Below are 27583 nucleotides of genomic sequence, written 5' to 3'. Positions count from 1 at the left end.
ACTCCAGGGAATCTGGGAGCTCCTTTTTAGAATTCCATGAAATAGTAGGTAAGACAGGCTCCTTTCCTAAACAGAATCTCAACAGGGAATCAAGTACCATTTCCTAAATCCTCTCAAATCAACTCTATTACATCGAAACGTCTCTCTTCAGGGCACTGGTTTCCCCAAACCAACAGCAGACCCTCCTTGGCTCCCAGCACTGTCCAAAGGCTTCATGCAACAGCTTCCTCACACAGTCCTTGGAAGACCTCCAAGAGGTGGGCAGTACTGTCATGTCTTCTTCATTGGAGAAACTGAGGCAGAGTAGATAGGTAACTTATCAAGACCACACAGCTAGTGCATGGCAGAGCCGGCGCTCTCAGCCTAGCACCCTGCCCTGGCTTGTGATGGCCTCTCCTTTCCAGAGCAACAAAGCCAGGTGTTCTGAAACAGAACTAGAAGCTGGCTGTGGGAGACCACGTCTGTAATCCCAGCACTCGGGAGGCGGAGGCAGAGGCAGGGGCAGGGGCAGGGGCAGGGGCAGGGGCAGGGGCAGGGGCAGGGGCAGGTGGATTGCTGAAGGGTTGAAGCCACACGTTTGAGACAAGCCTGAGCGAGCTGCACCAAGTGCAAGGCCACGCCTCTTCCAAAGGCAGAACTGGAACAAAGGGGACACTAGCTCTCCTTAACACCTCAGAAAGTGCCCCTCCTCCCAACCCACCACGGCATTTTCAAAGCAGAAAAAAATCACGTGTCCCTCTTCTCCTAAGGCTTTGGGACATGTTCAGATGTCTGATAGGAAGCAGGAACTACATCGGTTTTGCACTGGCAGCCTGTGAAATCCCACTGATGTTCCAGGCAGTTTTGCTCACTCAATTCCAAACTCATGTTGAAACTCAATCACACATAAATATTGGTGGTGGTGCCAGCTGTTACCCTGAAAACTCAACAATGCCTGGCCCTTCTTGGCCAGAGACAGAAGTGCTCTGGAAAGCCCAGTCAGAAGTGGGCACTGCAGCTAGGTAACCCCCCAGGGCACAGATACACTTTAAAAGTTGATTTTCTGATTTTCAGATTTGCAATAAGGTAGTTTCTCAGCTCCAAGTCTTTTGAGTATCTCTGTCAGCAGTGGCTGTAGGGACAGGAGACAGCAGGCGGCAGGTGCCAGCACTTTGTTCTGCAGCTTCTAAGATGGCCTCAAGGGTCCCTATCCTCCCGGGATTCGTCCTGAGCTGTCGGCAGTACTGAGTTGCCTCTAACAAAACTTTTCAGCTAAGATGATGGAATGTTGTCCGTCTTAAAGTTTCTACTGCTTCGATGAAACACCATGACCAAAAAGCAAGTTGGAGAGAAAAGGGTTTATTCAGCGTACACTTCTATATTGCTGCTCATCATTGAAGAAAGTCAGGACAGGAACTCAAACTGGGCAGGAAGCTGGAGGCAGGAGCCATGGAGGGGCTGTTTCAGATGGCCTGCTCAGTCTGTTTGCTTATAGAACCCAGGGCTACCAGCCTGGGAAAGGTACCACCCACCATGGGCTGAGCCCTTCCCCCTCACTGATCACTAATTGAGAAAATGCCTTACAACTGGATTTCATGGAGGCATCTCCTCAGCTGAGGTTCCTTCCTCTCTGATGACTCTAGTTTATGTCAAGTTGATACAAAACTAGCTAGCAGTACACTGTCTTAGGGTTTCTATTGCTGTATAAAACACCTTGACCAAAAACAACCTAAGAAAGAAAGGGTTTGTTTCATTTTCCAGCTTGTAGCCTATCATCCAGGGAAGTCAGGACAGAAACTCAAAATAGGAACCAATGCAGAGGCCATGGAAGAGCACTGCTCACCTGCCAGCTTCCCTGCCTTGCTCAGCCTGCTTTCTTACACCACCCAAGACTGCCTGCCCAGGTGGGCCCGCCCTCATTACTTTTTAATAATAATAAAAAAAAGAACGAAAGAAAGAGAGAGGCCAATAGGCCAATCTGGTGGGGGCTTTTCTTAACTGAGGGTGCCTCTTCCCAAATGACTCTAACTTGTCTCATGTTGAGAAAATACCAACCACTACAGATACCATCTGTGGTTCCAGTCACAGGAGTCTTCTCTTGTGGCAGACTCTCTGGGTTGCCTTCCTAGCCTGTGTACTTTTGTTAGGTAGACATATTAGGAAGGCCTGCCTGGCATCAGACATGGGGGTAACATCAGCCAATCACCAGTCATTAGCAGAAACCCTTGCTCCAAAAGTCCTAGAGGAAGTTAACTCTGCAACAACCATGTGTGTGTTAAGTCAGGTCCTCTCTCAGTGGAGCCTTCACATGAGACTTGTCCCCGTGAGACCTGGAAGCAGAGGACCAGACGACACACTTCCACACTCAACAATGACCCTCAGAAACTGTGAGGAGTTGAGTGTGTTGCTCTAAGGTTGCTCTAAAGCTTGTCACGCGTGTGAGAACAGATAACCACCGCAGAGTCCGCATCCACTGTTCCCCGACTTGGTGGCCAGCAGCCATCTTCAGGGCATTCAGTTTCTCACCCCTAACATCAGAGAGGCTCCAAGAGGCACCATCTACACTGTCTGTCTCCCAGCAGTCTTCTGCTTGGCACGAATCTCCCAGGGCTCGCTAGGTCTCTCCTGGTCCGTGGTGGTGCTTCCCGAGCTTGTCCCAGTTTATGCTCAGACACAACCACCTGCCGTTAGAGCAATTTGCCACTGCACACCAAAATTGAAAGTGGGAATTTTCCTGAGATACCATCTCCATAGTTTTGTAGGCCAAGTCTGAATCTGACTTGAGCCATGTATGCTGCTAAGACTTTCAACCACTAGCACAAATGACAAACAGCAGTAAGACAGCTACCACACTGCCATCAGTGTGATGCCAACTTCCACACACCAGAAACCCTGCAAATAAATCTCTCCCAAACCTTGAAATCAACCCAGTCCCTACTCAGGCCTGGTGCATGGCATCTCATGGCTCCTGCCCTGCTCTGTGGACACATGAGTGGCTTTAGTCCCCAGGAAGCCTGCTCCAGTCCCAGAAGCTAGAAATGCTATCCACCCCTCCCCCACCCCTGCAGATGCTCACGTGCTGTGCTTCATTCTGGATCCTGCTTCCCAGGAATGTTGCTGATCTGGTGTAGCCCTTTCTAACCCCATCTCTAAATCCCCTCAAAGGCCATCACTGTTGGCCCCAGGAATTCCACTCTCCAAATCCTCTCTAAAGGCGAGAAGAGGAATGCTACCTACACAAAGCAAAAGTCCACAGACGTGGCATGCTCTTGGTTAGCTTTAAAGATCTAACAGGGTTAGGTGTGATGGCGAGGCCACAAGCTGCATTCTGTGCCCTCTGAAAGAATACTTCCTGCTAGAGAGGCTTGACAGCAGCCAGAACGTGTGTTCAGTCAGGGCGCCCAGGCAATATTCTAGAACTTCGGATAGTCCCCTCTTTGAATAACCTGGGCTGAAACCTTCTAAACATCCTGTGGTCAAATCAAAGCTGGCTTTAGGGGTGACCCAGTAGGCAAGAGGGCTTGCTTTACAAACACGAGGACTTGATTTTGTGTCCCCTGCAACCAGCATTAGGGGCAGAGACATGCAGACTGTGGGGAGCTCACAGTACAGCACAGCGCCTGCCTGCCAGCCATGACCCCAGTTTGACCTCCTGCACTGCATAAGCTGACTGTGCTGGTACATGTCTGTAACGCCCATGCTCAGGTAGTGAAGGAAGGCTATCAAAAGTTTAGGGCCAACCCGGGCTGCATGCAATCCTGTCTACAAATAAATACCTCTTTTTAAGTCCCAGCGGATAAGTTCTTAAGAAGATGACTGAATCCTACGAATGCCTACACAACATCAGTGCTACTTACAAGCCTCCTTCGAAGTCAACCCTGACAGAAGCCATAAGCTCAGTGAATCAAAATCTCAAATATGTGGCATGCTCTTCGTTAGCTTAGGAGACCTCACAGTGCTGGGTGCATCTGAAATTTCAGAACTCAGGAGGCTGAGACAGGAGGATAGAGAGTCTGAGGCCAGCCTAGGCTACACTAGAAGATCTTAAACAAAAACCAATGAATAAACCCAGAAAAATAAGTCTTGTTCCTTTTTCTGAAGAAAATTCAGGACCTGTTATCCTTAGAAAATAAGGACCTCTGTATTTGTCAGGCACTGGCAGAGCCTCTCAGGAGACAGCTATATCAGGTTCCTGATAGCAAGTACTTGTTGGCATCCATATTAGTGTCTGGGTTTGGTGACAGTATATAGAATGGATCCCCAGTGGGACAGTCTCTGGATGGCCTTTCCTTCAGTCTCTGCTCCCCATACTTTGTATCTCCTCCCATGGGTATTTTGTTCCCCCTTCTAAGAATGACCGAAGTATCCATACTTTGGTCTTCCTTCTTCTTGAGCTTCATTTGGTCTGTGAATTGTGTTTTGGGTATTCCAAGCTTCTGGGCTAATATCCACTTATTAATGAATGCATACCGTGTGTGTTCTTTTGTGATTGGGTTGCCTCATTCAGGATATTTTCTAGTTCCATCTATTTGCCTAAGAATTTCGTGAATTCATTGTTTTTAACAGCTGAGTAACATTCCATTGTATAAATGTACCACATCTTCTATATCCTGAGAGGCTCTGCCAGTACCTGACAGATACAGAGGTGGGTGTTCTCAGCCAATCATTGGACTGAGCACAAGGTCCCCAATGGAGGAGCTAGAGAAAGGACCCAAGGAGCTAAAGGAGCTTTCAGCCCCACAGGAGGAACCAAGCAGTGCCCACAGAGCTCCCAGAGACTAAACTACCAACCAAAGAGTACACATGGCTTCAGCTGCATATGTAGCAGAGGATGGCCTGGTCGGACATCAAAGGGAGGAGAGGCCCTTGGTCCTGAGAAGGCTCAATGCCCCAGTATAGAGGAATGCCAGGTCAGGGAAGCAGGAGTGGGTGGGTTGGTGAGCAGGGAAAGGGGGGATGAGATAGGGGGTTTTCAGAGGGGAAACCAGGAAAGGGGACAACATTTGAATTGTAAATAAAGAAAATATCTAATAAAAAAAAAGAGAAAAAAAGAGCAAGGAAAGGGAAGACATTGATGTTTTTCTATATGTAATTTAATATGTATGTAATTATATATTTATATTTAACCTAATAAATATGTAATTTAATATAAAAAAAGAAAGAAAATAAGGACCTCATCCACACACATTTGCTGTGGCACTGCTGAGCCCCACCTGCTCTGCCACTACCCAGACTCCTGTCTGACCCAAGCCCAAAGGACTAGAAGAACAGCGTGAAAATGTCAGAATGTCCCTAACCTAACGAGGTCCAGGGAGAGCTGAACATAAGTTCAAGTCTTGCCTTGGTGCCCTGTATGTACCTGCTGGTTAGCTTAGGAGGGGGATAGATAGCCCAGCACGGGGCACTCTTCCCTCCCTTTCAGGCTCAACCATGACCATCCTACTCTTATGGGACAAGAGGAATCACCCCTACCATGGACTTGCAAGAGGGTGTTAATTTTATTGTCTGTGGATGAGTATTTGCCAGTTTTGTATAGGTATTGTATGCACGCAGCAGCTATGGAGACCATACGACAGCACCAGACCTCCTTGGAACTGGAGTTACTTGTGATTGTGACTCACCATGTGGGTGCTGGAAACTGAACCCAGGTGCTCTAGGAGAGCAACCAGTGCTCCAAACACTCAACAACCTCTCTAGCTCCGAGAGAATGTTTTTATTTCAAGTGGCCATACCAGGAACACCAAGGCTAAGCATCACCCACTCGGGAAGTCTTCAGAAAGCCAGTCAGAGCAGAAGCCGTGGTCAGTCGAGTAGACAGGAGGCACAGGGCACTTTTAGAGCAGAGCACTGGCTCTTCCTACAGAGCTGAGCTTCCTGTGGTTTGGTGGAGCAAGCAAAGGCCCAGCTAAGTGGCCACTAACCGGCCAAGTACTGTGCCAGACACATCACATCTCACGACTCTCCCTGCTAGTCTATACACGAGATAGCCGCGACTATTGCTTCCGTTCTACACAGAGAGCAACTAGGATCCATTCAGTGGCTGATGCAAGGCATGCTGTGGGCAAAGACAATGACGACACACGTTTGCACCACAGCGGCCTGCCTCCAGGCTTACTGTGCTGCACTGTAGCTCTGCACCCCTGCATGTCACCAAGCAGCATGCTGGTTGGCTTGGTTCAGTCAGTCAGAAGCCTTTCTTATGTCAGCAATATTTGCTCCATGGTGTGGGTTAGATGGTCTATAGCACAGAAAACAAAAACAAAACGACCTATCAATTTCACCTGAAAGGGCGTAAATCCAGAAAGCCTTCTGACATGTTAAATAAGAGCATGAAAGAAATAAGCTACAGGGGCTGGAGAGACTGCTCAGCAGTTAAAAGCATTTGCTCCTCTTCCAGAAGACCCAGGCTCAGATTTCAGCGCACACTGTGGACTGCTAACTGCCCCTGTAATCCTAGCTCAAGGATATCTGGTGCCCTCTCCTGGTCTCTGTGGGCACTGCACACAGGTGCACACCTAAATCTTTAACAAAAAGAGGAACAAGCCTTCAGTGTGGGCTGTGTGGCTCTGCGGGAAACCCCTCTCCCCATGTGCCTACTGACTGATTGGGGGGCACAATCATCTCCAAGCAAGCAAACTCCTTTCCCATATCATCTCATTTTAATCATATTTTACATGAAAAATACTCATCTTGGCAATGCATTTTGAGCTTTTCAATGTATACAGGACTATTTTAGCAGGGATCTTTCATCAGACTCCTAATGAATGAAGTAACTCCTAGTCTCGGGGACTGTGCTCTGGTGGTAGCTGTACAATGGCTCACTATGGCCACCATACGCCCAAGGCCCCTCCTCTTCTTTCTTCAGGCCACTCGCACAGCTGGTAGGTTGGGTACCATTTCCCAAGAGCTCTCTAGTCGAGGACACATGAGGGTCAGAGGATCTGGCACTGTGGGTTTGCTCCTCAGGGCCTTGTTTCTAGAGAGTGTAGTGATGGTTAAACAGTATAACAGGTCAGTCAGAAACTGTAAGATTTAAATCAACACATTCTAAACCCCTAAGTCTAAAAGGTTTATTTCATGGGTAAAAATAATGCTCATGCTGAGAGAAGAGGCCCATCTTCAGGTCACGCTGTTCTCTAAACCTCCAGGGCTGTGCAATGGCAAAGTGCATGTAGCACAATGTAAGGACAGAACCCATAGTTTGCAAGGAATGCAGCACAAAACACAGCATTTCAGTTATGCAGTTAACATGCAAGGGAGAGTTAATCTTGGCTTGTGCCTGTTATACCAGCATGACAGGGGCTGAGGAAGAAAAAAAAATCATAAGTTTGAGACTAACTTGTCTCAAAACAAAACAAAACACACCAGCAAAAATTAAGATAATGCCGGGCGGTGGTAGCGCATGCCTGTAATCCCAGCACTCTGGGAGGCAGAGGCAGGCAAATTTCTGAGTTTGAGGCCAGCCTGGTCTATAGAGTGAGTTCCAGGACAGCCAGGGCTACACAGAGAAACCCTGTCTCGAAAAAACCAAATCCAAAAAAAAAAAAAAATTAAGATAGCCAGCTATATGTGCCTGTCTTAGGGTTTCAATTGCTTTATGACAAAATGCCACAATCAAAGGCAGGACAAAGTCTATAACTTTCGAGTCACACTCCATCACTGGGGAATTCAGGGCAGGAAGTGAAGCAGAAACCACTGCCTAACTGGCACAGTCAGCCCGAGAACACTTGCTAGGAGTGTGGTGAGGGAAGTACTACTCACAGTGGCTGAGTCTCCCACATAAATGGAGAAATACCCCACAGACTTGCCTACAGTCTGATATTATGGAAGCACTTTCTTAAATGAGAGTCTCTCCTCTCAAATGACTCTGGCTTGTGTCAATGACAGAAAAACTAACCAGTACAGGGCACAAACACTATCACTGTGCTTTCTCCACTGTGGCCAAGGGAATAACCCACGCCCACAGGGTCAAAGCATCTTCCTTCCCAGCAGACACCTGCGTAGGGCTTGTAGACCCCAAAACTCCCCCACCGAAACCTTCTAATTGTACTACACTTAAGTTTCCAGAACGTTCCTGCCATCTACAAGCCTCCCCTCTTCTGCACCTAGACGACGCCTCCACTCTCTCTTGTTTGCTTTCTTTAACCCTTGGACCTCTATTTTCCATCCTCAAACTGCCAAGATAGATGGACTTGAAGTTTGCTTGAACCCCAATGTTTCCTGATCATGGCCCTCCACCTCCCCAGAGCTGAGTGGCAGCTTACTTCCTCTCCACCCTCCAAGGGCGAGGCCTGGCTTCTCCCTAACGTCACCATCTCTGTAGTATCTTTGATGCACACCACCCCTGCTTCTCAAGATTCCCCTCTCAGTTTTATGCCCCATCTTGTGCTCCTGGTGACTTTCCTACAGCATCCCTTCAGGCTTTGAATAAGGCCCTTTGTCTCAGCTTCCCTTCCCTTCCCTGGTGACAGAGCCACCTTCAGGCCTGTCCATGAGACAGACCACAAACCAGCCAGAGCCACCTTCTGCCTTCAGGGTGCTTCCACACTGACTGGCCTCCTGATGTTAGTGGCGCTCTGCTGCCTCGTGGCTTATCAAGCATGGTCAGCAGATGCTCACACAGCCCCTTTCTGTCCTGTCTAGTGGCCTACCTGGCAGGAAGCAGCCACCACAGAGCTTGGATGGGAGCCTCTCCTGGTGTTCCAGCCCCCAGAGTCCTTAAAGATCCAGAGGTCAGCGGGTCAGAGGTCAGTGCCAGGGAGATAAAAAGTCAGTCCTGACACTTCTGATCTAAGTGACTATGATCTATATTTTGATTTCTCCAAGTTCAGATCAAATAAAACAAACATTAATCATTTTCTGTAAATTGCCTAGCATAGCACCTGGGATATAGAAATACTTGAGAAAATGGCGGCCACCACTGTTCTAAATTACTTTTTTTTTTTTTTTGAGACAAGGTCTCCCTCTGTAGTATAAAAAAGCTTTGAACTAACAGCAGTGCCCCCTGCCTCCAGCTCCAGGGTGTAAGACCTCACACACCCAGGTTTTTTTTTTTTTTTTTTTTTTTTTTTGGTTTGGTTTTTTTTCAAGACAGGGTTTCTCTGTGTAGCCCTGGCTGTCCTGGAACTCACTCTGTAGACCAGGCTGGCCTGGAACTCAGAAATCCACCTGCCTCTGCCTCCCAGAGTGCTGGGATTACAGGCGTGCACTACCGCCACCCGCCTTTATTTTAAATTCTTAACTGTTTACCTCTGAGACCTTTGCTCCTTCCAGAACACAGCCGAGCATCTGTATGTATTCCGTGGCTCCCTTAAGGATATCAACTTTACTGGGCTTCCTGCTCTGTGGTAGAAACGGCACCAGAGCCTTCAGCTTGGCAAAGCCGCGGTTGAGATTTTTTATCTAGAAAACAAAGACACATGGTAGCTGGAGAGATGGCTCAGCGGTTAGGAGCACTGACTGCTCTTCCAAAAGTCCTGCGTTCAGATCCCAGCAACCACATGGTGGCTCACAACCATCCGTAACGAGATCTGACACCCTCTTCTGGTGTCTGAAGACAGCTACAGTGTACTTACAGATGATAAAATAAATAAATCTTTTAAAAAAGAAAAAAAGAAAGAAAAGAAGAAAACAAAGACACGGTGATTCACTGATAAATTAGCTTTCAAGACGTTTCTCCAAACACAGAAGATGGTGGTGAGAATGCACGTCCACTGTGCTCTTTAAGTGAAAGTTTGAAAAAGTATTTAGCAGCCTCGACATCACGGCAGGGTTCTTTCTCCAGTGTCTACTAGCAAAAGGGGCTTTCTCCATTCTTAGCCATTTCTCTCCTCAACTTCTGGTAAGTCTTCCGCCCCACACAGTCTTTTCCCTGCTGCACTTCTGGACCCTTATTCCTGAGGTGCTTGGCTGAGAGGCTTGGGAGTGAGTGCTAGGCCTAAAGGTGCTCTTCGCTCTCCTTCTTCAGTTCCTGTTCCTGGGTCCCTTTTGCTAAAGCCAGACCCAAAGATTACGCAGAGCCAAGGAACCTTCCCCTGGCTTCTTGGAAACCAAGTTTTGGCCGACATACTGCCAACAGAAGCCGCTCTAACCACGGCCCACCATAAATCCTCCAGGCGAGGAGGGGCAGGGCATAGCAGAACATAAATCCTAGTTCTGCTATGGGGGACATTCAGAGACATTACATTTTTTACAGTTTATGGGGCTAGGGGAAGATGGCTCCGGAAAAGTGCTCGCTGTAAAATCTAACAGCTTGAGTTTGATCACCAAGTCTCATATAAGATTGAAGGAAAGAATCCACTCCACGAAATTGTCCTCTGTACTTCATACTCGTGCTCCCCCATAAGAACGACAGACAGACTGACTGACTGACTGACAGACCTTTCCGTAGCTCCTGTGAGGGCTGGAGAGGTGGTTCAGGAAGAGGCTGTCTGCCCTCCAGAAGCCCTGAGCTCAGTTCCGCCCGCTCACAACGGTTTGTAAGTGCAGCCCCAGGGCCCTCCGCCCTGTACTCAGGTGCCCACGTCCACATGAGACGCACACGTAACAGCAAATAACTTTTTTAAAATGCCACTCCCGTGCCCTTATGCGCAGCCGCATGAAGGTGCAGTCTCGCGAAGACGAAGTCACCCGGGAGGGCAGAGCGGGAATGCACAGCTGAGGACACTGAGCTGGCATGGCAGCCAGAGCAAGGCGGCCCCGGGTCCTCACCCGCTCGCGCTCTTTGGCGTTGGCCACGCGCCTGCGCTCCAACACCAGGTGCAGGTCGTCTGTGGTGGAGTAGCCTCCTGAGGGCAGCCGCTTGAGCCTGCAGATGGCGGCAAGCCGGGGCAGGGGTCCCAGCTGGGCCTGAAGCAGCTCCTCCAGCACCTCAGCCTGCGGGGTGGCCAGGAAGGGCTCTGGGGATGCAGGTGACACGGTGTCCATGGTGGCACGGCAAGGCCACGGTCACGGCGGCTGAGGGCCTTGCACCTGCACCTGCTGCGTGCGCCTCAGGTGTTCCAAGCCTCGGAGGGGGCAGAGCACGCGGAGGGCGTGAGGCGAGAAGGGGCGGGGCATGTGGAGGGCATGAGGTGAGGAGGGGTGGAGCACGTGGAGGGCGTGAGGCGAGAAGGGGCGGGGCATGTGGAGGGCGTGAGGCGAGAAGGGGTGGGGCATGTGGAGGGCATGAGGCGAGAAGGGGTGGGGCATGTGGAGGGCATGAGGTGAGAGGGGGTGGGGCATGTGGAGGGCATGAGGCGAGAAGGGGTGGGACATGTGAAGGGCATGAGGTGAGGAGGGGTGGAGCATGTGGAGGGCATGAGGCAAGAAGGGGTGGGACATGTGGAGGGCATGAGGTGAGGAGGGGTGGGGCATGTGGAGGGCATGAGGTGAGGAGGGGTGGAGCATGTGGAGGGCATGAGGTGAGGAGGGGTGGAGCATGTGGAGGGCATGAGGCAAGAAGGAGTGGGACATGTGGAGGGCATGAGGCAAGAAGGGGTGGGACATGTGGAGGGCATGAGGTGAGGAGGGGTGGAGCATGTGGAGGGCATGAGGTGAGGAGGGGTGGGGTATGCAGAGGGCGTGAGGCGAGGAGGCGGGGCATGTGAGGGGCGGAGGGGTGGGGCATGTGGAGGGCATGAGGCAAGGAGGGGCGGGGCACACGTAGGGCGTGAGAGGAGGGGCGGGGTATGTGGAGGGCATGAGGCGAGGGGGCAGGGCATGCAGAGGGCGTGAGGCGAGGAGGGGGGGGAGGCCCATGGGCAAGGGCCTTAATCTTGACATGCTTCGCACCTGGGTGTGTGGGGCAGGCTGCAGAGGGGAGAACCTTGGATGGGAGGAGCTTGTAGAGGGCCTGGGCCCTGGGAGGGCAAGCAATGGAGGGAGTCTCTGGAGTTGCCAAGGCAACTCAGGTGTGAGTAAAAGTCTTTACACCCACTCAAGGTTGCAGGAAGAGGGGCTGGGGTGGGGTTGCAGGGAGCAGGTGGAGGTGAAAAGCCCTGAGAGAGGCCATGATGAAAGGGTCTCACACTCCGGCCTACACGGCCTGCATGAGGGCAGGAAGCACGAAGTCTGCAATCAAAAGCTTGACGCACCTGGAGAGCTGGCTCTGGATTCCCGCCCGCCCGCCCGGAGCCCACGTGGCGGAAGGCGAGAACCGGCTCCCAAGAATCCCCTGACCTCTCTCCCAAGTCTGAGGCGTATGCACCCACACACACGTACACATTCAGGCCAAACCAATAAATGAAAGTGGGGGCAAAGACCTGTTCTCTGTCACACCTTGAGCTGTGGGTGAGTGACAGAACACATGGAGGGATACCATGGTCTTCCGGCCTTGGTCCTGGTTCACTAGGGAGCATGAGGCAGGGCTCAGGGAGGAGCAGATTTGGGGCTGGGGGAGGGAGGCCTGTGAAGGGTCAGCAGTCCTGGGTGGGTCCTGCAGAGACGGCGGATCCGAGGGTCCTTTCACCTGTGTGAAGGCCTCTGAAACCAGGAGGAGGGGTGCCAGGCTCAAGCAGAGGGTGGTGAAAGGACTTAACCTGACCCACCTGGGACAGCAAGGACATAAGGGACAGAGTGCTCCCAGAAGGTCTTAACGCCATCAACATCCGGGGCCCTGGACTCTAGGACAAGAGGAGAGGAAAGGGTAGGACCACGAAGGGGCCAGTGGGCCCTCCAAAGGTTTTTGATCAACAGGTCCTAAATTTTCTCAGCCTTCTCCACATGCAAGATGAAGGGGCAGGACTAGGTTGGTACAGGAAAGACCAAAGTAGGAGATCCTCTCCCCTGGCTCACCTCACAAGTCCTGAACGCCAGGGCCCCAGGATGAGTGAAGTCCTCAGTCAAGGGACTTTAACTTTGATGCACTTGGTGAAAGTGCAGATGAGGAGAAGCAACGCCTCACGGCCGGCCTGCCCACTGCACTGCGCTGAGGGCCTTAGCACTCTGGACTCTCAGAGGTGCCCTCTCATATCTACCAGGGGCTGACTGTGAACACTGGCTCACCTACCGCAGCAGGTCTCAGGTTATCTCACAAGGTGGAATCACCAAGGAGGTTTGCTTCCTTTCTCTCTTGAACACACACACACACTCTCGCACGCACGCTCCTGGATGCATGTAAATGTTTGCACACACATAGGTACATGTTACATTCTTTGTAAACACTTAAAACAAAGCTGCCAAATGGTGCCAAAAGACGCTGGTAAAATCCTAGGTCCCATCCCTACCTAGCCTGAGCCACCAGGCTGCAGGCAAAGGTGCAGGCATGCGCGCAGAGAGCCCGAGCCTGAAGGTCCCCTCGTTCAGGCCGCTTGCTTGCTACACGCTGCAGCTTCTGCCTTTCCCTGGCTTACCGCTTTCATTATGTCTTCCAAACTATTTTAACTGCTTATTATTATTATTATTATTATTAATGGTTTTTTTTTTATTTGAGACTTCATCCTGTACTGCCTAGAGTAAGTCTGAATTTCTGGATACAAGTCATCCTCCTACCTCAGATTCCAGAACACCATGGGGACAGGGAGTAAAAATGAGATAAAATAGACATTGTGAGGAGGACCTAGACTGCCATCCTGAGATCAGCAGAAGATCTGAGGAAAGACTGCAAGACCCGGGGCTGGAGAGATGGCTCAGTGGGTAAGAGCACCGACTGCTTTTCTGAAGGTCATGAGTTCAAATCCCAGCACCCACATGGTGGCTCACAACCATCTGTAAAGAGATCTGACACCCTCTTCTGGTGTCTGAAGACAGCTACAGTGTACTTACATATAATAAATAAATAAATCTTTAAAAAAAAAAAAAAAGACTGCAAGACTGGCAGGACCTTGGGGAGGCTCAGAAGGAAATAGATGGCTGAGGAGAAGGTTCAGTCAGTAAAGCGCTCAACCTCAGGAAGCTGACGACCTGAGTCTGGATCTCTGAGCTCCACAGAAAAGCCAGGCTCCGTGTCTCACCTGGCCCAGGTGGCAAGGTTTCCAGCCATTGAGAGACCTTGTCTCAGAAATTGGAAGGTGCCTGAAAAGCCACGTCCAGGTTTGTCCTGTGACCTCCATGGCTGCACGCTGGGCACGCGTGTGGCCATGCTCCCAACAATGCACACCTCCAAACGGTAATGGGCACACCTGCTCTGGGCACACGGAGGGGTAAGGCGAGAAGCAGCTGGGAAGCAGACACTCACTGCAGCTCTCAGCCTCCTGCTGCAGAATGAATCCACAGAGGCTTCCTCCTTCTGACACTTGTGGACTTCCCACCTCCCACCTGCAGCCCAGCCTCCCCACCCCTCTCTCCGGCGCTGGTGCCCTTGAGCTGTGCTAAGAGGCTCCCAGGCTGTGCAGTAATGGAGCCGTTGACATCTGGCTCTTGGGAGGACTCTGCAGGAGGGCCCCTCTATGGGGTGTGGTGAGGATATAGAGGCAGGAAGGATGGTCCTAGGACTGACCGTCAGGATTGATCAAGAACTGCAGCACAGCATAGAGTTTGGAGGAGTGATGGGGAGACTGGCTGAGGACAGAATGCTGTACACGGACGTAGCTTGTCTTTGCTGCGTTGTGAGTTCCTTTTCTCACTCTTTATCCCCACCCCCACTCCCAGCTTCACCCGCTACACTAGATAGGACAGAAACAAGGATAGAGGGGAGAGATGAATTAGGAAAATCCCTGAATCTAATCTCTTTCCATTTGTTTCTTCTGTGAGCACAATTGCTAAAGAACTGCAACCAACCCCTCTAAATATCCAACAGACTCTGCCCCTCGGGGTCTTTGCATTTGTGCACCCTCTGAATTCCAAACATCACACAATTGCAGAGGTTGTCTGCAGCTGGAAAAACACACTTCTGCTAAAGCATGAGGCAAATCAAGGTGAGCTGCTGCGGACAGTCCAAAGCAGCCCCGCACCCTACACCTGGGAGTGAAATGAAAGCACATTCTTATAGTATTTCTGCATTTCTTTTAGGAAACCAAGATTCCATAATTCTCACTACACACTGCTAATCTGCAAACTGTCCCCATCCCTAATAATGATGTTCGTAGGTCAGGAAAATTGGTGAGTAGAGGCACTTTCTGTGCAAACCTAACGACCTGGGTCGATTCCCAAGCCCATGTTAAGCTAGATGAAGAGCGCCAACTCCAAACACGCCCTCTGACCTGAAAACAGGCATCTGTAAATATGCATGCTCCTGAGCACATGTGCGTGCCCACGTGCCCATAGACATCCACACAGACAGGCACACATTCATGAATGCTCATATCTCACTGCATAAAGATCCTCACCTGCATACACACTCACATTCACACACACACACATGCAGAGACCTCCTGTAAATGCGAAGATGTGTACACACATTTAAACAGGCTTTTCTGTAATGATATGTCCAGTTCCTCCAGCGTATACTCTTTTGCGGGAGAAACTGCCCCTTGTCCCCAGGAAACTGGGTCCAGGAATCACTTCGTGATGACCGTGGGATCTATGGCTTCTTCCTCGTCGTGGGTACCCATCACAACGTGTGTGGTCCCGACCTGTACCAGCATGTTCTCACTTTCGGAAGTCTCTGGGTGAGAACGCTGGGGGACCCAGAATACCAACAGCACAAACCACGTGGTGGTCAGTGGTACAGCCTGTTCCTGCTCTCAAGCCATCCATGTCACAGACTTGGAGTTCCTGCAGAGCAGACAGGACAGACACTCGAGAATGGGTGACAGGAATGCTCACTTCCCCCAGCCAACTAAAGAACCTCTCCTCCTCAGATGGCTGCAGTCTGTGGAGAACTTTATCCCTCTGCTCCCTCTAAATCTCTGTCAACCATTGAAGAAGCAGCCAGAGAGACCAGAGCACTAACCAGGTGTTGTGAGCAATGAGTCCTTTATGGCTACCCACACCTTCTACCCAGTGGCTTCTGGCTTCTGGCGGCTACAGTGATAATTTGTGGCTCCATGCTACTCCAGAATCTGAGCACCCTTTATCTCTAACTTTGCTCTAAACGGAACGTCAATATTACTGCTGTTCAAAGCTCGGTGAAGTGAGGCAGGAGAATCATCAAATATCTGAGACCAGCCTGCCTTATCTAGAAATCCTACCCACTCACCAAAAAAGCTACATCTAAGTGTCTACTCAGAAATGCCAACCTACCCCAGCCCTCAGAGAGTACTAATGCCACTTACTAAGCTAACACAAAAATGTCACAGCAGCAGGAAGAAACCGCTCTATGTTCACTTGTGTTAAGGAAAGCGCTTGAGAGGTTCTTTGAGCTTGTTGATGGAGACACACCAGCACCTCAGAAGGTGTCTCCCCTCCTCTCTAGATTTGGCTTTTTTTTTTTTTTTGAAACAGGGTCTCACCATGTAATTCAAACAGGCTAAAAGTAATGATGACATTAACACCTCTCTCCCTGAGTGCCAGGAGGTCAGGTGTGAGGCAGCATACCCAGCAAGCTTTTGGGTTTTCATCTTCTGGATGAGTTACCTAATTGCCTTGGGCCTCAGTGAAAAGCATGCACATGGACAAAGTTTATCCCAGAGCTAATAAGAGAGACCTGAGGGGGCTGTGCCCCAGGACAATAAACAATAGCAAGAAGGGTCGTGTGGCCTCCTGTGTCCCAGCTCCTTCCTCAGGCCTCTGCCTGCTACCGCAGGGTCTGCAGGGCCCACAGAGTGAGCACCATTGTGCTTAGTCTGGTGCCAGCCTGGAACAGCTGAAGGCTCGGGAAATTCCATGTGCACTTGGAGAAAATTCCCACCGTTGCACTGTCTTGCCGCCTGGGGTAGCCAGGCACACCCAGCTCCACCAGAACTCCAGACTCCAGGCCTCCTTCCTGGAGTTGCTGTCAGTCCCCCAGGGTGGGGGACGCAGGAGGAGGGATCTGCCTCAAGCCTGAGCAAACCTAGCAAGCCCTGTGAGCAGAAGCGTTTCCAGAGCCCTGTGCTTATGGGTTTCTCTTTTTCTTGGTTATTTTTAGAAGGCTATTGTATGTGTGTGCTTGGCCTGCATGTAGGCATGCGTATTCCTGGGGACAGCTGAGGTCCCCAGAGGGACTTAGATCCCCGGGAACTAGGGAGGACTGAGCACTGAGAGCCACCGTGTGGGTTCTGAGATGCAAACTACACAGGTGAGCCCAATTCTCGTCAGCACGGAGCCTTCCTTAGAGTCCACGCGCTGTCTTCAAAGTATGCAGTGCTCTGGGGAGCACTGGTTTCTTCCCCCTCATCTGTTTATCTGGGAGCACGGACAAGTGATGACCTTGGGTGCTCAGCCCAGTCCTGTACCAACAGAGCAACTTCTAAAACTCTGCCTTGGCCAGCAGCATGGCGAGCGAGCGGCAGCAGGGGAGGGGTGTCTGTGTCTCCAGGGCCAGCTGTGATGTGAAGAGAGCTCACCTCTGCCTTCACTTAGGCCAGACCAGCCAGCAGCAGGGGAGAGCATGCATCATCATCGGGAAGGACAGAACGAGAAATGGAAAACAGAGGGTTTCTGGGGCGGGGGGCAGGGATGGAATGGGAGCATGCGCAGAGAGGACATCTACAGATAGACTTCCGGTACTCATGTAGTCCGAGCTATCCACAGGGCCAGTGGTGAGAACATGGCGCGCTGTGGTGATGGGCTGGCTCCCATGTAAGATCCATTTGTTGAGTGTTGACTGTGGAGAGCGGGGAGAGCTCATCTTTCCCAGGCAGGGATGACTGGAGCAATGGCTGCCAACCCTGGCTGCCCTTGAGGACCCCATTGGGAATCATGCTCTACCCACGGAGCTCATTGCAGTCTTGTAAGTCTCACGAGTCTAGACGACCTTGGAACACCTGCTCAGTTCATAAAGAGAAGTTCAGTGTGGCTTCAGCTTCACGCACCGTCCTGGGTGTGCACCTGGGAGGGTCGACGGGTGGGTGGCCTTAGCAGGGTGGGTGTCTAGACAGCCGAACCGTGAAGCTGGGTGCGATCTGGGACTCTGAAAAGGCATAAAGGCCCAGGGGGAAACAAACTGCCTCCTAAATATGTAAGTCCGTAGATTAGTGCTGCTTTGCCTGTTGACCAGAGAAGCACAGGGTTAATGTATAGACTGGTTACTTGTCAAAGGGTTGAGAACAAGTACTGAGTGATAAGCCCCAAATGAGATATCTATAACACACACACACACACACACCCCTCACTGCTCAGGGGCCATGATATAAAGTGGCACAGAAACAATGTAAGCCATGGAGGCTGGGGAGGAGTGCTGTGGCAACCTCTCTTCAGGACAGGTAGAGGCCATTGTACTCACGAAGGCCAATCGCTGTGGTTGCTTCCTCTAAAGCTCCATCAGGTGGAGCCCTTCAGCTTTCCAGCACTCACGGAGATATTGATAAACATTTGAGAGGAGCTGGGTTTTTCATTGTTGTTGTTTTAATCTTTCGTTTATTTATTTTTTATTATGTATGTTCTTTATTTACATTTCAAATGTTGTCCCCTTTCCTGGTTCCCCCTTCCCCAAAAATCCCATAAGCCATCCCCAATCAACACCCCCCCACCCCACCCCACCCCCACCCCACCCCCGCTTCCCTGTCCCGGTATTCCTCTACACTACGGCATCAAGTCTTTCCAGGACCAAGGGCCTCTCCTTCCTTTGATGTCCAACAAGGCCATCCTCTGCTGCCGATGTGTCTGAAGCCATGGGTAACTCCATGTGTACTCTTTGGTTGATGGTTTAGTCCCTGGGAGCTCTGGGAGTACTGGGTGGCTCATATTGTTGTTCCTCCTGCGGCACTGCAAACCCCTTCAGCTCCTTGGGTCCTTTCTCTATCTCATCCATTGGGGACTCTGTGCTCACTTCAATGGTTGGCTGAGAGATTCCCCCTCTGTATTTGTCATGCACTAGCAGCACCTCCCAGGTGATAGCTATATTAGGCTCCAGTCAGCCAGCATTTGTGGACATCCACAATAGTGTCTAGATTTTGTAACTGTATATAGGATGGAGTAGTCTCTGGTTAGTCTTTCCCCCAGACTCTGCTCAACCTTTGGTCTTTGTATCTCCTTCTGTGGGTATTTTTTTTTTCCCCTTTCTACAAAGGACCCAAGAGTCCATACTTTGGATTAGAAGTACTTCCTACTTTTTGGGCGTCATTTGATATGTGAATTGTGTCTTGGGTATCCCAAGCTTCTAGGCTAATCCCCATTTCAGCAAGTGCATACCGTGTATGTCCTTTTGTGATTGGGTTACCTCACTCAGGATGCTATTCTCCAATTCCATCCATTTGTCTAAGAATTTCATTAATTCATTGTTTTTAATGGCTGAATAGTATTCCATTGTATGTATGTATATATATATATATATATATATATATATATATATATATATATATATATATACCACATTTTCTGTATCCATTCCTCCATTGAGGGACATCTTGGTTCTTTCCAGCTTGGGCATATACCCAGAGGATTCTCCAGCATGTAATAAGGGCACATGCTCCACTATGTTCATAGCAGCCCTATTTATAATAGCCGTTTTTTCTTTAGGGGTGTAGAGAATGGAAAGTTGTCTAGGATCTAATAGGATCCCACAAGTATGCACAAGCAAGACACTATAAGAGGGGCTACCTCTCTCTCTCTTTGCTCTCCCGCTCTCCCACACTCTCTCACCTCTCTGCCCCTGGGGCTCTTCCCCCTCCACGTGGTCATAGCCGGCCTCCATTCTCTCTCTATTCTCTCTCTCTCTCTCTCTCTCTCTACCTCTCTCTACCACTAACTCCCATCCCCTACTCTGAATAAACTCTATTCTATACCATGTCTCTGTGTGTGTGGTCCCTCAGGGGCAGAGGTGCCCAGGCAAGGGCCTGCCTGGACACCTTCCCCACGCCGCCTAGCCACACTCACCTAACCCCTTATACTCCCCCTTTTAAGCCCTTTCATCTTGCTGCTGAAAGTCCTTTCAGTGAGTATATTCTCAAATTAACTTCGTGCATTCTGGAAGACTTGATGTAAAAGATCCATCTGGGTTTTCAATTGCTGATAGACTCCTGCCACATTTGCATATTATGGTACTCGTTTCTTCTTGGGGCCATGAACTGTTTTCTATATATTCCAAAGAACTAGTTCATAAGTTAATGCCAATTTGGAGTGTGCCTAATGTGTGTTGACATTCTCTTCAATTTAAACAAACTTTGTTGTGTTCACTTGTGGCTCTTACCGTCCAGTTAGCAATCTATATTGATCTGTTTCTCATTATGGTGGAATGTTCATGATTATAGACACGTGTGGACTGAAATATAACTAAAATGTGACGATCATCCAAAGTTTAACTAACAGCCATCTGCCCATTCATTCACTCATTTTTTAAAAATAATTCTGAGTTTTCCTTCAGCTTATGCAGTGAATATTACCACGAGCGGTTGTGAGATACTTTCAGAATTACAAGCTAAGTCAAAGGTCTTTATCTTTGGCTTCCATGATTCTCTACCGTCTACCCTGGGACTTAGTCCACTACTCTGACTTCAGATGTTCTGTCCTTTAGCTCCACAATAGGTGGATTCAGAGGCCGACCTGTGCTCCGGGGAGAGAAGATTGCACCGTGTAAATGTCACGGAAGGTGAGACTGTAAGGCTGGGTGATAACACTGGGACTCTTTAATGAAAGTGAAGGATTAGTGCTGTGAGACCCAACCTCTCCTCTACCCGAGAGAGATCACTTCATAAGAAAGACATGTTCACATCTCATGATGTTCAAGGCAAGGCATTTTCTGTAAGAGAAGATGATAACCCCAACCAAACATAAACATCTCCCAAGCAGGAATATCTGCAAAATTAAACAGTTAAATAAATGGTGTCACTTTTAGTTACACTGACTATAATCGGGGGACTTCTCTGAGGCTTTTATAACATGAATGTATATGAATACATATATATATATATATACATACATACATATACATATATATATATATATATACATACATACATTATTTGGGGACATGGTTCAACTGTATAATGTTTGCTTTTGTTAAGGAACAGAATATACATGTGTGAAAGTAAAAATTATGAACAATGACAAAATGTACATAAAGAACCCAGAGGCATGTGGGGCAGCGTGGGAGGAGAATTGAACTTTTTCTGCTCCTGGTCTGAGAAATTGAGGTTCTGCAGGTGGGAGCGCCACCTAGCACGTCCGCACTACTTGCCTCGTGCTGCAGAGGGCGCGGCGGGCACACACTCCAGATGCAGAGCGAAGCCCTTGCGCCGGTTTTTCAAGGTCCTCAGAGCAGTGCAGTGCGCATGCGCACAAGGAAGGCTCGCGCCCAACAGTCCTCAGGTCGTTATTCGGGTGCGGAAGGTGTGAGGGGTCTGGCCCGAGTTGACGACACCCTGCCCTAGGTACCAGCGGGAGATGTTCTGTCACTTCCAGGACGCTGGAGGCGGAGGGAGTCACTTGAGGGAGTTCCTGCTGTCCTCGCCACTGGATGATTTTGCTACTTTGCTTGCAGGTGTTGGTGACCGCTCTACTTCTTCCAACTGTCCGCTCCCTCTCCCAGATTTCAAAAGTCCGTGGTTTTATCTCCACAAACAAGGAGTCGCTGAAGCTGGTGTGGCCAGTCTGGACTCTCCCGGTCCCAGAACCCAAGTCCTTAGTTTTCTGTCTAAACAAGCAATACCTAAACCCCCTCCCAGGCTTCGTTCGGTTAGCACTTCTGTTAACTCTCAGATGAGCAATAGCTAGAAGCAGGCACAGCAGGACTGCCCTCTCTTCCTTCCCGACTTCAGCCGATCCTGCGTTTTCTCTCCTGCGCATCCTTGGGGCCTGGCAGCGTCCCTCGGACTTCAGGATCCCAGTTCAGAGCTCGCCGGACCCTAGCGCGGAGGAGTCCGACGTTTGTCCAATTATCTGCTCTCTTTTTTCCTCCAACGCATTTTTTATACAAGAAACCCTAAATATAGTGCATTCTTAAAACCTGGAATAGAATGAGGAGACAGCCCAAAGATCTTAAAAACTAGTAAAAGCAAAAAGTTCAGCTCTGCCTCCCCAGCCTGCGCCTGGCGAGACTGACCCTCAGGCTGTCTAATCACGGAAGGCCGTGGGGCTTTCTCCTGGCGGAGCTGATTCAGCTGTGTGAAGACTGAAACCACTGTGTGGTGAAAGCACTGAATGCCAGCACTTTAGCGTGCCTTAGCAGTGACATGCTGTCTCCTTAGTATTAATGGCTAGCATAGAAAACACGGCTTCCCTCACGATTTCATGCACAGAATCATCCACGTTCTCATGTTCTTTCCCACACTGCTCAGCGTTTCATCCTTTGCTCCTCCCACTGGTTCATTCCCCCCCCCCCAAATTTCTATCTTACATGTTCATGCATATGTATGTGTGTACATATAGCTATATGTGTTCATGCACATGCATGTGCATATAGATGTATGTGCACGTGCATGTATGTGTATATAAATGTGTGTGCACGTGTATGTGTGCATATAGATATGTGTTCATGCATATGTAGGTGTGTGCATATAGATGTGCATACAGATGTGTTCATGCACATGAATGTGTGTACATATAGATATATGTTCATGCACTTGTATGTGTGTGCATATAGATATATGTGTTCATGCACATATATGTGTGTGCATATAGATATATGTGTGTATGCATGTACATTTAAATTTAGATCCCACTTGAGTTTTTTCTGCCCACAGTACTATCTCTTGAGACCCCCTCCAGCCCAGCAGACCCATTCTTCCTGGGATATAATCCCCGTTCTGCTTCCTTGCCAGTCATGTCGCCTTAGTATTTGAAGCCAGGTTGAGTTTTACCAGGGATACAGAAGTTCTGTCCACTCCTGAGTTTTACCAGGGATACAGAAGTTCTGTCCACTCCTGAGTTTTACCAGGGATACAGAAGTTCTGTCCACTCCCAGTTTGAGGCATTGCTTACTGGTGGAGACTGCCACCTTGTGTCTATTTCAGGTTATGGAAATGGGGAGAAAGAAAATAAGAGGTAGTTATTATAAAGGCTGAACAGCAAGAGGCAGAGCAGAGAAAGGACATGGCTTGTGGACTTGGCTCCCATCATGAAGATGCCCTCATTCCCTGAAGAGGAGAAGGGTGATGTGCAATTGGCTTACCACAGTCCTCTGTAACAGGTGCGAAGCCTAGCTCCAGTGGACAGCAGATGCCTGGAACTCACTTTGCTGTTTTCGAAATTCTTTTCTGAAAGGTAAGTGAAAGTTAGTTCAGAATTCTTTCAGGTATCTAAATTCTCCTTGTAGAAAGTTCTCCACCAGGCTATTATTCACTTACTCCTTTTATAGTAAAATGACTGTATGATATTACTTTACTAACTGGAAATGAAACTCACAGATCAGTAGGATCTATCTCCATGTAGACCTAGGAAAGACATCAGTAACATAACAAATTTTAATGTTGACATTCTAAACTTAATTAGGTGTGGGATACAAACAACATGCACTGTATTAGTCTAGTTCCTCTAGAAGAACAGAACATAACCAGTATCTGTGTGTGTATGTATATATGTATCTATATCTAAATGGGTTTATTAGAATGGCTTTCTGCCTGTGGTCCACCTAGTCCAATAATGCCTGTCTACAACAGAAGGTCCAAGAATCCAGTTCTTGTTCAGTCCACCAGGCTGGATGTCTCAGGTCGTCTTCAGTGGGCGCTGGAATCTTGAAGAAGTAGGCTCTAATGCCTGTGAAAGAATGGACTTGTCAGAGCAAGATTGAGCAGGAAGAAAGAGAGCTTCCTCCTTCCATGTCCTTTACATAGATGGCAGTCATTGTGGCTTAGATGAAAAGTGTATCTTTGCATCTCAGAAGAACTAGATTATGGGTGTATATTCCCACCTCAAAGATTTGGATTAGAATTGGGTGTTCCCTTGTCAGAGTACTTAATTAAGAAAATGCCTGTCAACAGTGTGCCCAGATATTTAAGTTTTAGTTAATTTCAGATGTAATCAAGTTGACAAACAAGAATAGACATTACAAGTGTCAGCCTGACAATCATATCCCCTTAGTTCCTATACCTAGTTTCCAAATGAAAACAACAACCAGGACATAATTATACCTAACATGATATAGCTATATTTTGTATAACCACGATGCATTATAAATTTAGAATAGGGTTCAAAGTCCACTGAGGGACATTCTTTTAGTATCTCAAGTTAAATAAGATAATCACTTATATTCTCTTAATTGATGTTACATGACAAAGAAATCAAGGAAAGAAAACACAAATGGTTATACAAATACATTTTTACCAAGTAAAGTAGAAACATTCATATCAATTATAATCATCATTTCTGCAACTGGTCAGTGCCCCCAACTGGCATTTGTAACTACCTTCCTCTATTACCCATTCTGTATTCCCTCCACCCTCTGCAAGTTCTTTTCCTGGAGGAGTGACCCATACCTTCATTCCTGAAGCACCCCTCTGTGCCCTTTGTCCTCTTGCCTAGATTAGATCATTGTGGTTTCCAGTTGACTTTGATATCGGGGCATGGCAGCACCAAGAGGTGCCCTAAAGGATGCCCTGTATCCCAGACATAATCATTCCTTCCCCACCGTGAAGAGGCAATCCAGCCATCAGCCTTATGTCCTGGCTGCAATCATGGCCTTTATTTTTCTCTGTTGAATGTACAGTGAAGAAAGGTATGCCATACTTATGCTGATAGAACACTTCATGGGTAGAACAATATTTCCTTAAAGCATTAGGCTGTTAATTTTAAAAGTCCACTTATAAAATAAGAATGTGAGAAAATGCTAAGTCATCAGGATTCCTCTCTTGTCCAATGGCATAAAGTCTCTTCTCCAACCCTCCAGCCACAACTGACTGGAAGTCATGATCATGAAATTTAGTATCAACCTGACTGGATGGAGCATTATTTCTGGATATAACCATGAGGTATTTCTATGAAAACCCTGGGTTCTGTGGGCCAGGTCCACATGCAACACAGATGGACAGTGTGCAGCCAGCAGGAGCTGCTGCATAGGAAAAACAGGGGGAAAAATGAGATTTTTCTCTGTCTGTCTCCTGGGATGCGCATGTTCTTTCTCTGTCTTTAGAGTCCAGGCCTGCTAGACTGAGGACTCTGGGTTGTGGACTTGTGTTCCTGTATCCTCACGTCTCCTCGGGCTTCAGTCTAAGACTTGCACAAGTAGCTCCTCTGCTCTGTGTTTTTCAGGCACGAACTGAGCCAAGCACCATTATTTCAATACTTCTACCCTGTAGATGTGGGAATGCCCAGCCATATTGGCTAGTTCTCCTAAGAGCTGTGGGGCCCTGAGGAGCTTCACATAGATTCAAAGGATGCTGTGGTCAGCAGGGGGCCTAACAGAAAGACTTTTCTCAAGAGCAGGCCTCCACAGAAGGTCTCCTCTAAGGCAACGCGTGGAGTATGACAGCTCCTTGAGAACCTGTAACCTCAGAGTGCTCCACGTGCACCTGTAGCCTGGAGAATTGCAGTCCTGAGATGGCCTGGGGGAGCATCTGGGGTAGTGACCCACAAAAGTCATAATGAACGGAGCTCCAGACTTCACTGGGACCAGGCACTCCTTTTGTGCTTATTCTGAGCAGAACTGAGCATTTTCTCCTGAACCTCCATTGTATTTTACAAGTGAGCATACTTCCCTGTACACAGCCTCAGAGCTGGGGAAAACTGGCTCTCACTTGCATCTGGAAGTATGGGAATACTGACTGCACAGGCTCATGGATGCAAGGAGGACCACCTGAACATAAGGCCGTCTAGGTCAGGCTCTAGTGATGACTTATCTGGTGTCTTAGTTTGGATTCATTGCTTCACACACTGTGACCATGGCAACTCTTAAAAAGTAATACATTTCATTGGTGCTGGCTTACAGTTTCATAGGATCAGTCCATTGTCATGGTAGGAAGCAGAGTCTCTTCCATATAGGGCAGATCCTGAGCATAGGAGACCTCAAAGCCCATGCCCACAATGACACACTTTCTCCAACAAGGCCACACCTACTAACAGGACCTCAGCCCATGGGCCAAGCATATTCAAACCACCACATTACACTCCCTGACCCCCACAGGCTTGTCAGACACATGAATCTGTGGGGGCCGTGCCTAGACATAGCATGATGCAAAATGCATTTAGTCCAATTTTTAAAGTCTTCATAGTCTATAACAGTCTCAACAATGTTTAAAAGTACAAAGTTCAAAGTCTCTTCTGAGATTCATGTAATCTCTTAACTACAATTCCCTATAAAATCAAAATCAAAAGCAGATCACATACTTCCAACATCACAGGATATACATTACTGTTATAAAATGTCATAGCAAGGAAATAATGGACCAAAGCAAGACCAAAATACATCTGGGAAAACTTCAAACTCTGAATCTCCATGTATGATGTAAAGGACTCCTCAGATCTCTCTGCCACTCCTTCCATCCTTGTTGACTTCAAGCTTTGTTCTCTTGGTCTTGTTCCTGGTTAGCAGCTTTCCTTGACAATTATCCCAGAGCTCTGGGAGAGCCAAGGCAACTTCAGTTTCACAGTTTCTTGATCCACACATGACCTTTTGGGCCCTAGCATAGGGCTGGTGTCACTTCTCTGGCTCTGCCCTCGGTAGCTCTCTCAGCTCAGGTTGATCCACTCCACTGCTGCTGCTGTTCTTGGTGGCCATCCCATGGTACTGGCATCTCCAATACACTGGACTCTTCCACTGTAGCTAGGCTTCACCAATAGCCTCTCATAGGCTCTCTTCATGGTACTGAGGGACCCTAAGGGGTTTTCTAGTCCTACACCCTCCCTACAGCTTCCTGCTCCTGCCTGGAGTCAAGGCTGTGCCAAGTTCCATTCTCCACCCACAGGAACATTTGAGTAAAAAGCTCTCAGGATGTCCTGACTGATAGTTACATGACCCTCTGGAAAGTTCTAGGTAGAGTTCAAATGTGAGTCATGCTTGCTAGCCAATAGATTTAAAGGTCAATATGCTTAGCCAATAAGTTTGAACTGTAACCTTGCTGATGTAACCTGTGCCCCTAAAAAGTATAAAAACTGCTTCTAACAGCCATTCGGGGCTGCCTTCTCATCACTCGCCTCGAGGGTCTGATTGAGGGTTGACCCTGATGTGCCAGAAAATAAACCTCTTGCTTTTACATCCATCTGCTTCTCGGTGTGTCACTCAGGGGCATCTCCAAGTAAGTACCACTGACCAAGGGCTGGGGTCTTACAGTACCAATCCTCAACTTCTTTGCATGACCCCTTCAGTCCTGGCCTGTCAACTGCAATTGAGGCTACAATTTCACCAATGGCCTTTCTTGACCTCTCATAATTTCAAGCCTCAGCTGCTCTCCATGACCTCTTCATGCCTTCAAAACATTACCAAGTCCAGCTGTAACATGAGGTACAACCTTAGTTATCTCTGGAAAATATTTTCTCTGCACTCTCAGAAAACACTCCCCAGAAGATTTCACTTCAATGGTACTGATTTCTTCTTAATCACTGCTAATTTCTTAGCTCCAGCAAACCAGCATCAGTTGTCCCAGGAAACCCTTCTATTCTTGACTCTAAAGCCAGAGTCACATGGCCAAAGCTGCCAAGTTCTGCTATTTCCTGGTACTAGAACACGACCCCCTTGTTCTATTATGACCAAGCCAGTTCTATTATGACCAGTCAACAGGTTCTCCAGGGCAGGAGT

General features: G+C 48.6%; 1 protein-coding gene across 1 annotated transcript; it reads right to left on the bottom strand.

Moving 5' to 3' along the window:
* Positions 1 to 6736: 6736 nt before the first annotated feature.
* Figla (folliculogenesis specific bHLH transcription factor) lies at positions 6737 to 10905 on the bottom strand. The gene is made up of 3 exons (XM_052172594.1): positions 10690 to 10905; positions 9229 to 9381; positions 6737 to 6955 (listed from the first exon to the last, which is right to left on the bottom strand). The coding sequence occupies exons 1-3, from the start codon at positions 10903 to 10905 to the stop codon at positions 6737 to 6739; spliced, it is 588 nt and encodes a 195-aa protein (XP_052028554.1).
* Positions 10906 to 27583: the final 16678 nt, after the last annotated feature.

Source organism: Apodemus sylvaticus, chromosome 2, assembly GCF_947179515.1.
Source record: "Apodemus sylvaticus chromosome 2, mApoSyl1.1, whole genome shotgun sequence".
NCBI classification, from domain to species: Eukaryota; Metazoa; Chordata; class Mammalia; order Rodentia; family Muridae; genus Apodemus; species Apodemus sylvaticus.
Note: the sequence above shows the minus strand (reverse complement) of the source record. Positions and strands in the feature narration are given on the sequence as shown.

Excerpts from the sequence above, each read along its gene's own strand:
- Figla (XM_052172594.1), bottom strand. The coding sequence starts at position 10,905 with ATGGACACCGTGTCACCTGCATCCCCAGAGCCCTTCCTGGCCACCCCG. Across the intron at positions 9,382-10,689 it reads ACGCCAAAGAGCGCGAGCGG|ATAAAAAATCTCAACCGCGG; the intron begins GTGAGGACCCGG and ends TTTGTTTTCTAG. Across the intron at positions 6,956-9,228 it reads AAGGAGCAAAGGTCTCAGAG|AAACAAGGCCCTGAGGAGCA; the intron begins GTAAACAGTTAA and ends TACACTCTCTAG.